The 13,988-nt window shown below is 45.9% G+C and overlaps 1 protein-coding gene across 1 annotated transcript; it reads left to right on the forward strand.

Annotated features, from left to right (window-relative positions):
- Positions 1 to 6,519: 6,519 nt before the first annotated feature.
- AIF1 (allograft inflammatory factor 1) lies at positions 6,520 to 7,859 on the forward strand. Its single transcript, XM_075554157.1, has 4 exons — positions 6,520 to 6,576; positions 6,679 to 6,745; positions 7,099 to 7,140; positions 7,308 to 7,859. Exons 3-4 carry the CDS (start codon positions 7,107 to 7,109, stop codon positions 7,565 to 7,567), a joined length of 294 nt encoding a protein of 97 aa, XP_075410272.1. The 5' UTR covers positions 6,520 to 6,576; positions 6,679 to 6,745; positions 7,099 to 7,106; the 3' UTR covers positions 7,568 to 7,859.
- Positions 7,860 to 13,988: the final 6,129 nt, after the last annotated feature.

Consider the following 13,988-nt stretch of genomic DNA (forward strand, 5'->3'; position numbering starts at 1 on the left):
CTGCCACAAGAGTTATGGGAAGTAATGAAAAGTGTCATAAGTTCTGTCAGTTTTGTAAAGGCGAGCACTTTAGACAGTTGACTGTTTTCACAACTGTGCAATGAATTGGATGCACCGAATAATGCTCTGCTATTTCACACTGAAGTGAGATGGTTGTAGGGGAGGGACAGTTTTAAAACGTGGTTTTGAGCTTCGTGATGAACTCAAAACATTTTTTAATCAGAAAGCAAGACCACAGTTTGAAGCACTTTTCAGCGATAAAAGTGAACTGCAGAAAATAGCTTACTTGGTTGCCATCTTTGCCATCTTGAATCAGTTAAATTTATCACTTCAAGGACCAAATGCAACATGTCTCGGTTTGTCTGAAAAGATCCGATCATTCCAAACGAAATTTCAGCTTTGGAAAAAATTGGATGAAAATAAAATGTACATGTTGCCTACCTTATCTGCTTTCTTTGAGGACATTGAACCAGACAAAAGGATTACGATGATAATTTCTGTGAAAGAACACTTGCATATGCTTGGAGACGAAATTTCATTGTACTTTCCAAATCTCCCTGACACCCCATTTGCACTTGCCAGCAGCCCATTCACAGTCAAAGTTAAGATGTTCCTGAACCAGCACAAGAGGAGTTCATTGAACTTAATAACAGCGATGCAGTGAGAACTGATTTTTCTACAATGCCAGTTACTAAATTCTGGATCAAGTGTTTGCAGTCACATCCTGTTCTGTCTGAGACTGTGTTGTGCCTTCTTCTTCCATTTCCAACAACATATCTTTGTGAAACAGGGTTTTCCGGCTTGTTGGTTATCAAGTCTAAATACAGAGGTAGACTTGTGAAAGATTATCTCAGCTGTGGTCTTGCAAAGATTTCCCTGAGAATTTCTGATCTGGTGAGAAAGAAGCTAACTCGGCCTTCCCACTGACATATGCGTTTTACGCCCACTGTCGCAAAATGTAGCAATGTAGTTTACTGTTGTTATATTAAGACCTTTAACCATGCCACACCAGGCTTCAAGACAAAATTTTGTTTATTTGTCATTAGAAATAAATATTCCACCATATATAACCCCACATTGGTTTTGTGATGAATCACTATGCTTTAGTTATGTTCAATTTGTAACAATAAAAATACATCCTGCCTATCAGATAGTTACATGATGATTCATCACAGTAGCAAAATTACAGTTACGAAGTAGCCACGAAAATAATTTTATGGTTGGGGGTCACCCCAACACGAGGAGCTGTATTAAAGGCTTGTGGCATTAGGATGATTGAGAATCATTGGCTTAGAGTATACTTTATTGGAAATATATTCTCTCACTCTCTGTGCAGACCTGGCTCCTGAAATAATGACGGCGAATGTGGTCCCTTGCATGCTTTATCTTGCCGGATGTGCCTTTATTAATTTATTTATTTTTAAAAGTTAATCATTTTTATTGGGGGCTCAGACAACTCTTAACAGAATCCACACATCCATCCACTGTGTTGAGCACATTTGTACATTTGCTGCCATCATCATTCTCAAAACATTTGCTTTCTGCTTGAGCCTTTGGTATCAGCTCCTCATTTTTCCCCTCCCTCCTTCATGAACCCTTGATAATTTATCAATTATTATTATTTTGTTATATCTTACAGTAGCCAACGTCTCCCTTCACCCACTTTTCTGTTGTCCATCCCCCAGGGAGGTTATATGTAGATCCTTTTAATAGGATCCCCCTTTCCACCCCACCCTCCCTCCACCCTCCCGGTATCTCCACTCCCACCACTGGTCCTGAAGGGATCATCCGCCCTGGATTCTCAGTGTTTCCAGTTCATATCTGTAACAGTGTACATCCTCTGGTCTAGCCAAATTTGTAAGGTAGAATTGGGATCATGATAGTGGGGTGGGGAGGAAGCATTTAGGAACTACAGGAAAATTATGTTTCATCATTGCTACACTGCACCCTGACTGGCTCGTCTCCTCCCCATGAACCTTCCATAAGGGGATGTTCAGTTGCCTACAGATGGGCTTTGGGACCCCACTCCACACTCTCCACATTCACTATGGTAAGATATTTTGTTCTGATGATGCCTGATACCTCATCCCTTTGACACTTCGTGATTGCACAGACTGGTGTGTTCTTCCATGTGGACTTTGTTGCTTCTGAGCTAGATGGCTGCTTGTTCACCTTCAAGCCTTTAAGACTCCAGACACTATATCTTTTGATAGCCGGGCTCCAACATCTTTCTTCACCACATTTGCTTTGCACACGTTTGTCTTCAGCGATCATATCAGGGAGGTGAGCACATAATGATATGATTTTTTGTTCTCTGATGCCTGATAACTGATCCCTTCAGCACCTCATGATTACACAGGCTGGTATGCTTCTTCCATGTGGGTTTTGTTGCTTCTGGCTAGATGGCCATTTGTATACCTTCAAGTCTTTAAGACACTGAACGCTATATCTTTTGATAGCCGGGCACTATCATCTTTCTTCACCACATTTGCTTATGCACCCGCTGTGTCTTCAGCAAGCGTGTCAGGAAGATGAGCATCATGGAATATCAGTTTAATAGAACAAAGTATTCTTACATGTCAGGGGAAGCCAGCCCCTAGCACATCATTATGGGTCCGGTAGGTGCAATTGTACGGCGATAATAAGTAAAGATCATAGTAAAGTTATAGAGAGCATGAGAGATAGAGGTACTGAAATAAATGGAGTCAGTCATGATTCATGGTAGCATGCTCACCTCACCCCCCATGATGGTCCACGTGGAGAGAGCGAGCTCTTTAATGCTAGCCCAGGCTTTTTATATTCTCTGGGGACGTGCAAGCCCCCTAATTACAGGTGAGGACATACATCACAGGGAGGGGTTGTGCTATAGGTAATACAGTAATGAGAGGGGGTGGTCTAGGGACATACATGCAATAGGAAGAGGAGGAATTGGGGGTATACATGTGATGAGATGGGCAGATAACTTAACTTTGGATGTCACAGTCAGTTTGGCCTGTTTCCTGACTCAGCTGATAGAGATCATTATTGGTAGGGTGAGAACGCTTGGTCCAGGCCTCAGGGAGGAATAGTTTATTGTCCCCAGGAGCAGGGAGTGAGGCCTGCCATATAGTCTAGTGAGTCTCGGGAGGATGTCTGTAAGTGTCTGACCTCCCCCCACACTTGCATTGAGGGAGGACTTGAGTGGAGGCCCAATGTCCTTCTGCTACCTTAAAACTAAACCTATAAATATATGCACCTAGATCTATTTCTCCATCCTCATATATAAATATATTTACATATATACATGCCTGTATTTAGACCTCTATAAATGCCCTTTGCCTCCTAGCTCTTTCCTCTATTTTCTTTAACTTTCTTTTGTTTATTTGTTTGTTTATATCATTTTATTAAGGGCTCATACAACTCTTATCACAATCCATCCATCCATCAATTGTGTAAAGCACATTTGTACATTCACTGCCCTCATCATTCTCAAAACATTCGCTCTCCACCTAAGCCCCTGGCATCAGCTCCTAATTTTTCCCCTCCCTCCCCACTCCCCCTCCCTCATGAACCCTTGATAATTTATAAATTATCATTTTGTCATGTCTTGCCCTGTCCAAAGTCCCCCTTCACCACTTTTCTGTTGTCCATCCCCCAGGGAGGAGGTTATATATAGATCCTTGTAATTGGTTCCCCCTTTCCACCCCCCCCCCTCAACCCTCCCAGTATCACCACTGTCACCCCTGGTCCTGAAGGAGTCATCCTCCCTGGATTTCCTGTGTTTCCAGTTCCTATCTGTACCAGTGTACATTCTCTAGTCTAGCCAGACTTGCAAGATAGAATTGGGATCATGATATTTGGGGGAGGGGGGGAGCATTTAGAACTAGAGGAAAGTTGCATGTTTCATCGTTGCTACATCGCACCCTGACTGGCTCGTCTCTTCCCTGAGACCCTTCTGTAAGGGGATGTCCAGTGGCCTATAAATGGGCTTTGGGTCTCCACTCTGCACTCCCCCTGCCTCCTTCACAATGATATGATTTTTTTGTTCTGATGTTGCCTGATACCTGATCCCTTCGACACCTTGTGATCACACAGGTTGATGTGCTTCTTCCATGTGGGCTTTGTTGCTTCTGAGCTAGATGGATGCTTGTTCACCTTCAAGCCTTTAAGACCCCAGACGCTGTATCTTTCTATATCTGGGCACCATCAGCTTTCTTCACTACATTTGCTTATTCACCCGCTTTGTCTTCAGCAGTTGTGTCAGGAAGGTGAGCATCATAGAATGCCAATTTAATAGAAGAAAGTATTCTTGCATTGAGGGAGTACTTGAGTGGAGGCCCAATGTCTTTCTGTTACCTTAATACTAAACCTATAAATATATGCCCATAGATCAATTTCCCTATTCTCATATATAAATATATTTACATATGTATATCCTGTATTTAGACCTCTATAAATGTCCTTTGCCTCCTAGTCCTTTCCTCTATTTTCTTTTACTTTCCTCTTGTCCCACTATCATGCTCAGCCTTCATTTGTGTTTCAGTAATTCCTCTTGGTTACATTACCCTTGATCAAGCCCTACCAGGCCTCTTACACCCTTCTCACCACCGATTTGGATCACTTGTTGTTCCCTTGTCCCTGGGTGTGTTAACATCACTTCCTTACCTCCCACCTCCCCCTCTCCCATGTCCCCCTCGAAAACGTAGGTCCCATTGTTTCTCCTCCAGATTGTTCATCTAGCTTATCTTATTTAGACTGACCTGTGGAGATAATAACATGCACAAATACAAGACAGAGCAAAACAACAACAACAACAACAAAAAGCCAATGTCAAAATTAAAACAAGAAAGAAAAGCTTGGAGTGAGTTCAAGGACTGTTTGTTGGCCTTTAGGAGTGTTTTCCAGTCGAGTCTGATGGGATTCCAAGCCCCGGCCCCAAAGTCTAGTTTCGGTATTCCCTGGGAATATCCTTGCTCTGTTGCACGCCCTTAGTGTTTTGCCTCGGTGTGGTGGGGTCAGATCAGGTGCAATTCCCACACTGTGTCTCCTGTGTTGTTCCCTGTAGGGCTATGGGTCAATGAGAGCTGTCGTGTCTCCTAGTGGGGCCGGCCATATGGTCCTCTCTGTGCACTGGCTGCTCTGAGCAGGAATATCGTCCTCAAGGCTTGGTGGGTCAGGATGTGCTCCACTCTCTCCTCCTCCCTCTTCATTTGCTCCCGTGTGTTCTGATGAGACATGTCCCTCTCCCTGAGCTGCAGCTTCAGTGCTCTCCTCTGAAATAAACTCTTCTGGGGGAGGGGCAGGTGTCCACGTAGTTGGGATTGGGGCCGGCCCCTCAGGCCTCTCCACTGGTTCCCTATGATGTCTCTTTAATTTACTCCTGAATTATACAACCATTCCTTGGACCCATTCGGTTGTGGGGACTGGTCAGCCCCAGTTTTCAGTATCTGACAGTGTTTCTGTTTTGTTCCCAGTGTCTTCGGTGGCTAATTCTTCAGACGTGGACAGTGTATTCCTTCTTCCAGGCCTGTCGTTCGTCTAGAGACTCCGCTGAAACCTGCTCACTGTGGGAGACGTGCCGGCGTTTGAAATACCAATGACACAGCTTCTAGCACCACACAATCCACCAGAGCACACACTGACAGGCCAGCTGTGTGGTGAGCTGCCCCGAGGTAGTATTAATGGTTTGTGCTGGGCTGTTAGCCTACTTTTTAACCCACCCGGTGGTACAACAAAAGAAAGGAATGCTGATCCGCCTCCCCCAGGATCCCACTAAATCCATTGCTATCAAGTCAGTTCCAACTCAGAGTGATCCTATAGACCAGAGCAGAACTGCCCTCCTGGGGCTTCCGGGGCTGTACATCTCCACGGATGCAGACTGCCTCATCTGAGGGGTGGATAACGGGTTTGAACCACCCATCTTTCAGTTAGCAGTCCCATGCTTACTCTACTGTGCCACCAGTCTTCTTCTCTAAACATCACAGCCAAGGAACGTCTATGATACAGTTCTAGCCCGGAACACATGCAGTTTTTAGGCGTGAAAGTCCGCCCGGCAGCAATGGGTTCGGTTTGGGGGCCTTGCTGACTGCCTCTTCCCCAGCACCACCAGGCCCATCAAAATGGATTTCCTCCATGCGCCCACAGACGTTTGGGAGAATTTCACTTTCTCATTTCAGCTCCACACACAGCCTCCTTCTTCCTGAGTGCTAGTGTCAGCAGAAGCTGATGGGGAAGTGAGGCCTGAGGGGTAGAGGAGGAATAAATAGAGGAAAGGGGAAGTTTGGGAGAGAGGCCTCGGTGCAGGTCAGTGGGAGAAGCAAGCCAGCAGAAGAGACCTGGCTAGCTGGCTGGCTCCGTCTGTCTCTTGATACCTGCCAGCATCTGCAGAGCCATGAGTCAGACCAGAGATGTACAGGGTAAGAAAGACAGAGCATAAAACTGGAGCAAAGAGCTAGACAGCCCTAGGCTGGGGAGATAGGGATAAGGAGAGAAGTGGGGGTGAGATGATGGCCTCTGATTCTTTGTGCCCCCTCAGGAGGAAAGGCTTTTGGACAGCTGAAGGCCCAGCAGGAAGAACGACTGGAAGAAATCAACAAGGTAAAAGGCATAACTAAGCTGGTAAGACCTAGGGAAGAGGGACCTAGGCTAGGAAGGAGATCAATGCTGGTCCCTTCTCTCTCTCTCTCTCTGGCTCCATAGCAATTCCTGGATGATCCTAAATACAGCAGTGATGGGGATCTTCCCTCCAAACTAGAAGTCTTCAAGCGTGAGTTGGGGGAGGTGGGTAGGAAGGGAAGGGGGGGAGGAAGTAGGATTGCCACAAAAGGAGCAGGTAAGACAGACACCAAGGGAAAACATGGACTTTTTGGTGGGAAGGCTGCCTCTTATGGCCCCTCAAGGGGCAATCTCTCTGCTTGTTCTGCAGCGTTCATTCTGCCGCTTAACAAGGCTTTCCGTTCCCACCCCACCCCCACTTCCCTATCTGTTCTGCCTCCCTTTTCCACATCTTCTCCCTACCCAGTGCTCTGGGCAACCCCCTTCTCAATCCCGGCCCAGCCCCTGTCTACTGCCTGTGACCTGCCAGCCAGTGATCATCTTGCTTGCTCATTCTCCCACCAGAGAAATACATGGAGTTTGACCTCAACGGAAATGGAGACATCGGTAAGCAAAGGGTGGTAGCGGGACTGTGCAGACCCAGGAAGGAAGAAGTCTAGGTTCTAGGTTCTCTCCCTATCAGAGGAGGAGGAGGGGGCGTGGGGACAGGGAGTTGGGGACGTGAGAGAAAAGCGGAGTGCCCCACTTTTTGCCCTCCCTCATTTTGTCATCAGATATTATGTCCCTGAAGCGAATGCTGGAGAAACTTGGGGCCCCCAAGACCCATCTGGAGCTAAAGAAATTAATCCAGGATGTGTCCAGCGGCTCTGGAGAAACATTCAGCTACGCTGACTTCATCAGAATGATGTTGGGCAAGAGATCTGCACTCCTAAAAAGGCGAGGGTCCAGTTCCAGTCTCTCCCAGGCGTACCTGCATTCCTATCTCCAGGCTCAGCTTCTACACATTCCTTGCCATCCATTTCTCCCATCCTGAGACCTTTCCAAGGCCCCACCCATACCCATCCATGATTCTGATTCTCACAGCTCCCAGCACTCCCATCCCTGCTCCCGTTCCCTCTCATCCTCCCAACTCCCACCCTCTCCTAGACTTTCCAGAGAAAGAAGGATGAAACTGCGTCCTCCCATCAAGATTTATCGACTAGGACATCGTTTTAATGAGGAGTCCGTATCGACTTGATGGCAATAGTTTGTCTTGGTTTTGTTCTGTGTTGTACTGCTGGGAAGCCTGGCCTCTCCACCGGCTAAGAATATTCTCTTGAGAGGAATGTTCCTGATCCCTGTGTCTCTTCCCGTCTCCACCAGGATCCTGATGTTTGAGGAGAAAACGAGAGAACAGGAGAAACCAACGGGTCCTCCAGCCAAGAAAGCTATTTCTGAATTGCCTTGATTTGGGGCTGGGGGAGGGTGATGGGAGTGGAGCTGAATGGACCTCTACTGCCCTCAGTATGGAACGAGACAGAGTCGTGAGTCAGAGTCACCTTGTAAATGAAATAAATGACCTTCCTTCTCCAGATCCAGTGAGCATGGTCTTTTTAAAATTTGGGGGTGGGGGTGCGGGGCAGGGAGACCATCTTCCTCCTGGATTAGGGAAGGCGGGAGCACCTTTGAGGGTAGAGCAGCAAAGATGTGCCCGTATGAGCAACACATCAGCACTTCTGTAGTGCATAAATGTAAACGGTGTTGTAACCGTAGATTTACATGTAGATTCACCAGTAGATGCAAATGGTGTTGTATATGGAGTGTGATCACAGATGTATAAGACAGTCTTGGGAAGAAACGACAGGTACAGACCAAAACAGACCACCCGGGCCCTTTGTCAATTGTATCAAAGCACATGAGTGGGCAAGATATGACAAAATAATAATTTATAAATTCTCAGGGGCTCAGGAGGGAGAGGAGCAGGGAGGGAGGGGAGAAAATGAGCTGATGTCAGGGGCTTAGGTGGAGAGCAAATGTTTTGAGGATGATGAGGGCAATGAATGAACAAATGTGCTTGACACAATTGATGTGTGTATGGATTGTGATGAGAGTTGTAGGAGCTCCTAATAAAATGATTAAAAAGAGAAAGGCGGGGGGAGACCATGTCAAGGAGTCCAGGGAGGAAAAGAATGTCTGGAAACGGATTGTGGTAGTGACTGTCCTATACTGCTTGATGTGACTGAACTATGGAGTGATATGATTATGTAGTAACTCCCAATTAAATAAACAAATAAAAAGAAGGGAAAAGAGCACACGAGTCAATCTTAAGCCAGCGTCCTCCACCACCACAAGCTCTTCAGCACAGTGCTCTGCCTATTTGAGTCTTTCTTCCTCTTGAAAATAAAGATAATCTGACCGATTCTGCAGTGCCCAACATACCATAAAAATGAAAACTGTATTGCTGTTCCGTCGATTCCAACTTATAGTGATCTTCACAACACAAAATGGGTATGAATTATTGACTGGGGAACCAATTTACTCTGTAAGCTATCATTCAGGTCCCAATAAACAGTTAAAAACAAAAAACCTCAGAGCAACCCTATAGGATATAGTAGAACTACCTTATCCATAGGGTTTTCAAGGCTGTAATCTTTACAGAAATTGACTGCCACATATTTCTTCCACGGAATGGCTGCAGGGTTTGAACCGCCAACCTTTGGATTAGCAGCTAAGTGTGAATTGCTGCACCACCAGGTCTCCTGACATATCATAATATATCATGTTTAAAATCCAAATTAATGGATGAAGGAGTGAAAGAACTAATGTTATTGAATGAAACAAAGGATTTCTCGGGGAAGAGTCAACTGGGCAGAAGGAAAAGTCAACAGAAAGGCTCCAGGGCAAGACCATGCCTCCTAGCAGGTCGGGAGCGTAATACTAAGAAATACACTCAGAGAGATGGTTGGGAACAGATCATCTGGGACCGTGCAGGCCACTGTAAGGACTTTGGTTTTTATGCCAAGACAACTGGGGGGAGTCATTGCCAGTGTACAAGTGGCATGGTGGGGGCATCTGGCCTCCTCTAACATCATGAGGAAGAAGAGCCACCTGCAGCAGCATTAGCCCAACACCGATTCCTACAAGGTGCAGGGATAGACATGCCTCCTCTTTCCAACCTGTTTACCAAGTCTGGCATCAAATTGTGCACCCCACAGGACTTTAGAGTTCTCTCCTGGGATCACATAGGACTCACAGGCAATGCTTATGTTTACAGGGTTTAGTAGGAAGTACCGCATATACTTGTGTATAAGCTGAGTTTTTCAGCACATTTTTAATGCAGTTTTTGTGGTAAAATTAGGTGGTTCGACTGATATTTGGGCCAGCTTAGACTCAAGTATATACGGTAATTGGTTAAAATGCAGGACTGTACAGATTGACTTCTTAAGTGATTGAGCTCTATTTGCATTGAACATGGGGGTTGGTGCTAGGGAAAATGTTCCTGTAACATTCCTTTCAAGGGCAGATCCTTGCCCATCAGATTAATACCTGTCATATTCATGCAAAGGGAGAATTGAGATACTAACTATATGGTGGTTCTAGGTTCCCGTACATTAGACGCCCACTAAGCCAGGGGTCTAACAATCGCCATTTCCACAATCCTGGTGTTGGCATCCTTTGCTTCCTCTCCCATCATAGTATTTCAGTCCTAAGTCCAAGGGCACAGGTAGTTTTGAGGTCGGGCCCAGTTTGTTCAGTTAGGCTTTCACCTTGAGTCCTTCTGGTGTGGCCCTTGGGGGATGCTATGCTCCCTGTAAGGCTGGTGTCTCAGGTCATCATGGTGTGTAGTCCTCGCCATGGTTCACCGAGGGTTGGGTAGAAACCTACTCAAAGTGTCTACCCAGAACCACAGAACTGGGTCCTTCCCCCCTCAGGTTTCCCCCTACAATTCTTGTTTAGCATCCCTTCCCAATGTGAGATTGCTCCTCCCCATTTACCCACCACACCCAGCAACAGAAATACCAGCGCCTCCTCTGAAATGAAGATGCTCCCTTCCCTGGTGCTAACTTGATTTTCCAGGGGGGCCTTGTCTCAGTGCTGTATGGTATTAAGTGAAAGGTCTTCTCCCTTTCCCTGTTCTTGAAGAGGTGACCGCAGCTGTGTAAGACTGGGTTGAGTACACAAATTCATTAACACTCATATATGTGTCAGAGAGAACTTTATATGAAGAAATAACTATGTATCCAGAAAACAGCCCAGCCCAGTCGGGATCAAGTTCATAAATTCCTCTTCAGACTCATGCAGTACATGCAATGATGCCAAATGCAGGAAGATAAGTGATTGGGGGGGGTGGTGGAAAGTCCTGTGGACCCAATGGCATTGGATGTAGCTCCAGGATTCTGGCTGCCATCAGCGTGGCTCCATGTGGCTTGTCAACAGGAATGTGAAGCAGAAAAAGAGAGAGAGAGAGAGAGAGAGAGAGAGGTCTGCCTCTTCTGATGGCAGAATCAAGAGAGAGGAAGTTCCAGAATCCTCATGAGAAGGTCATGGCCACAAGGAGGGAGGGATCATCAGGCTGTGACAGGCTAGACTCCACCCTGTCATTCTTTTATCAAGTTGAAATTGTTAACTACCACATCAGCCAATGCGAGATCCCCTTTTTCTAGGTGGTTCTTATGAAGTGCATATAAGGAGGGTGATGTATGGATCATGGCTGGTAAGCAGACTTTCTACCCTCTGTTTGGGAATTGGCCTCTAAGATTTAACTGGCATTTCTCCTTATAGTAGAAACCAATATAATATTTGTCCTTTTGTGATTGACTAACTTCACTCAGCATAATGTTTTCCAGGTCTTCTATGTCATAGGGTATTTCATGTTCCCATCACCCCTTTTCGGGGATGCATAGTATTCCGGTTTGTGCATGTACCATTCCTTTACCCATTCTTCCACTGTTGAGTATTTGTGCGACTTCCAGTATCTTGCTATTATGAACTGTGTTGCTATAAACATGGAAGAGCATGTATCCACTTGTGTCATGTCTCTTATTTCTTTGTGTAGAAGCCTAATAGGTTCCCAGTTGAAGTATCGCCATATTGTTTTCCATAGTGATTGTATGTATTTACAGCTCCACCAACAGCGTATATGAGTTCCATTCTCTCCATGGCCTCTCCAGCATTTTTTGTTTTCTGCAGGTGTGAAGTAGTATCTCATTTTAATTTTAATTTGCATCTCCCTGATGGCTAGTGAGAATGAATATTTTTCATGTGTTTGTGAGCCATTTGTATTTCATTGGGGGGGGGAACTGCTCATGTCTTTTTCCAATTTCTTAATTGGGTCGTTTGTTATACTCTTATGGAGCTGTTGTAGAGTTCTGTAGATTGTGGTAATTAGACCCTTGTCCAATGTGTTGTTGGTAAACAAAATTTCCAATATGTGGGCTCTCATTTTAATCTTCTGATAAAGCCTTTTGATGTGCATACATAATGTATGTTCAACATGACCCAGTCATGTAGTTTGTCTTCGCTGTGTGTGCTTACCTTATTATAGTGGGTAGTGTATGTATACCCTGCTATAGGGCCCTTTCAGTTTATTCTTAGTGGGATTTTTGAGACCACCATCAACTGAGACAGTGAAGGTGTGGACAGACCAGGTGTAAAAACGGCATGAAGGCAGTGTCTGGCCTCTCCTAATTTTACAGGGGAGGAGGAGAATCAGGATCAACAGCTCAAGGCTGATTTCTATGAAACAGAGTTCAGACACGCCTCCAACCCCTGAAAGCATCGGTCCCTCCCATGGCACTAGCTACTTCTCCAATAGTGGGATGGCCACAGAGATATCACAGACAATATGCACAATTTTACATGTATGAGGGAAGTAACCAGTTTACAATTCAGGATCGGAATTGCCTCAGGACCCAGTTCTTCAATCAGAACAAATTTTTGTTTTGTGTTTTTTAGCCATGCCCACAGGCATGCCCCTCCTTGACCGTTGGTCTCTTGGCTCTTCAGCCCCTCAAGGGCCTCTGCCCTGCTATAGCAACAGCTAAAACATTCTTTAGCTTCTCTAGTAAGTGTCATCGTCTGCTAGCCTCAGTAGGGAAGGTGCTCAGCTTATGGGTTGGCAAGCCTTAGCTCCCCTGACAAATGCTCACAAGCACCCCACTCCACCAGAAAGCCTCCTGCCAGCAGGCACTCAATTCTTTCACCCCGCAGTTCTCCACACGCAGCATAACCTCTTGCCTGTAGGTAAGGAAACCCACTGCACTGTCTCCCCAGTCTTCCGGTTCTCTTGCCTCTGCTACTGCTGCATCATCTCGCGCTGTCTCTGATGTTCTCCTCTCCCTTTTCTGTCTCCCTCCCTGGATCCCTCCAGGTGCTCCCAGAGGAACAAACAGATCTGCCATGCAGGAGGTAGAACCAGAATGCTCCTTAAAAGTGAAGACAGTGTGACTTCATCTTATGTACTTTGGACATGTTAGCCCTGGAGAAGGGCGTCTTGCTTGACTAAATAGAAAACCTAAACCTATCAAGCTGCCTGAGTCGGTTCCAAATTACAGTCAGCCTATAGATCACACGTTTCTGACCCAAACCTGCTTCCTAGTTTCCAAAATCTTTATAAGCGCAGAGAGGCTCATCTTTCTTCCTGAGTGACTGCTGGGTGGTAAGAAAACACCCATGGTTAGCTGCCCATTGCCTGGCACTGTGCCACAGGGCTCCACTGCAAAGCAGGTGGTCAGAGAAAAGACCCTCAGTGAGAGGGGCTGGCCCAAGAGCTGCACCAACGGGCTCAAGCACAGCATCCATTGTGAGCGCCGCAAAGGACCAGGCTGTGTTTTGTTGTACATGGGCCCTCTCTGAGTCGGAAGCTCAAACTCGGCTAAATTCTAACAAGTTGTTCACAGACCCTTCCAAAAGTCACGAAGTCCTGAAAATATTTATCCCTCTCCAGGCATGGCGGGACTTTTTTTTTCTGTACGTCTTTAACAATCTGTACATACGCCCATGGTAACATTGATCTGAGTGGACCTTCGAAAGGTCTTTGTGGAGGGGTAATAGGTCTCAGTGGAGCAGGGGGTTCCGCCGACTGAGTTAATAAGAGACAAAGGAAGGTAAGACTAGTACAGCTGCATCTTGTAAAACAAAACCACTGTAAATACAAACTGCCAATATTATAAAACATACACGTCTTCTCACGAAAATTATAGGTTATAAGAATAAGTATCGGCCTTAGTCATTGGTTGCAGGTATTTTGGTGAATCGGTCATCCTTCGCCTCAGCTTTGTTCCAATGAGTTGCATATATTATGCAAATAAGCAGAACTACCCAAAGAAGGCTTCCGCTATGTGGTGCGGACACGGTCCCCCTGGACCCTTGGATTGGCCATCTACCCACCTCATTTACATGACGTGATTTAATAAGTCAGTCCCCGCCCCTGGCGCGCTTTCTCACACACACACCCCACACACATACACCCACCC

Source organism: Tenrec ecaudatus, chromosome 7 (assembly GCF_050624435.1).
Source record: "Tenrec ecaudatus isolate mTenEca1 chromosome 7, mTenEca1.hap1, whole genome shotgun sequence".
Lineage (NCBI taxonomy): Eukaryota > Metazoa > Chordata > Mammalia > Afrosoricida > Tenrecidae > Tenrec > Tenrec ecaudatus.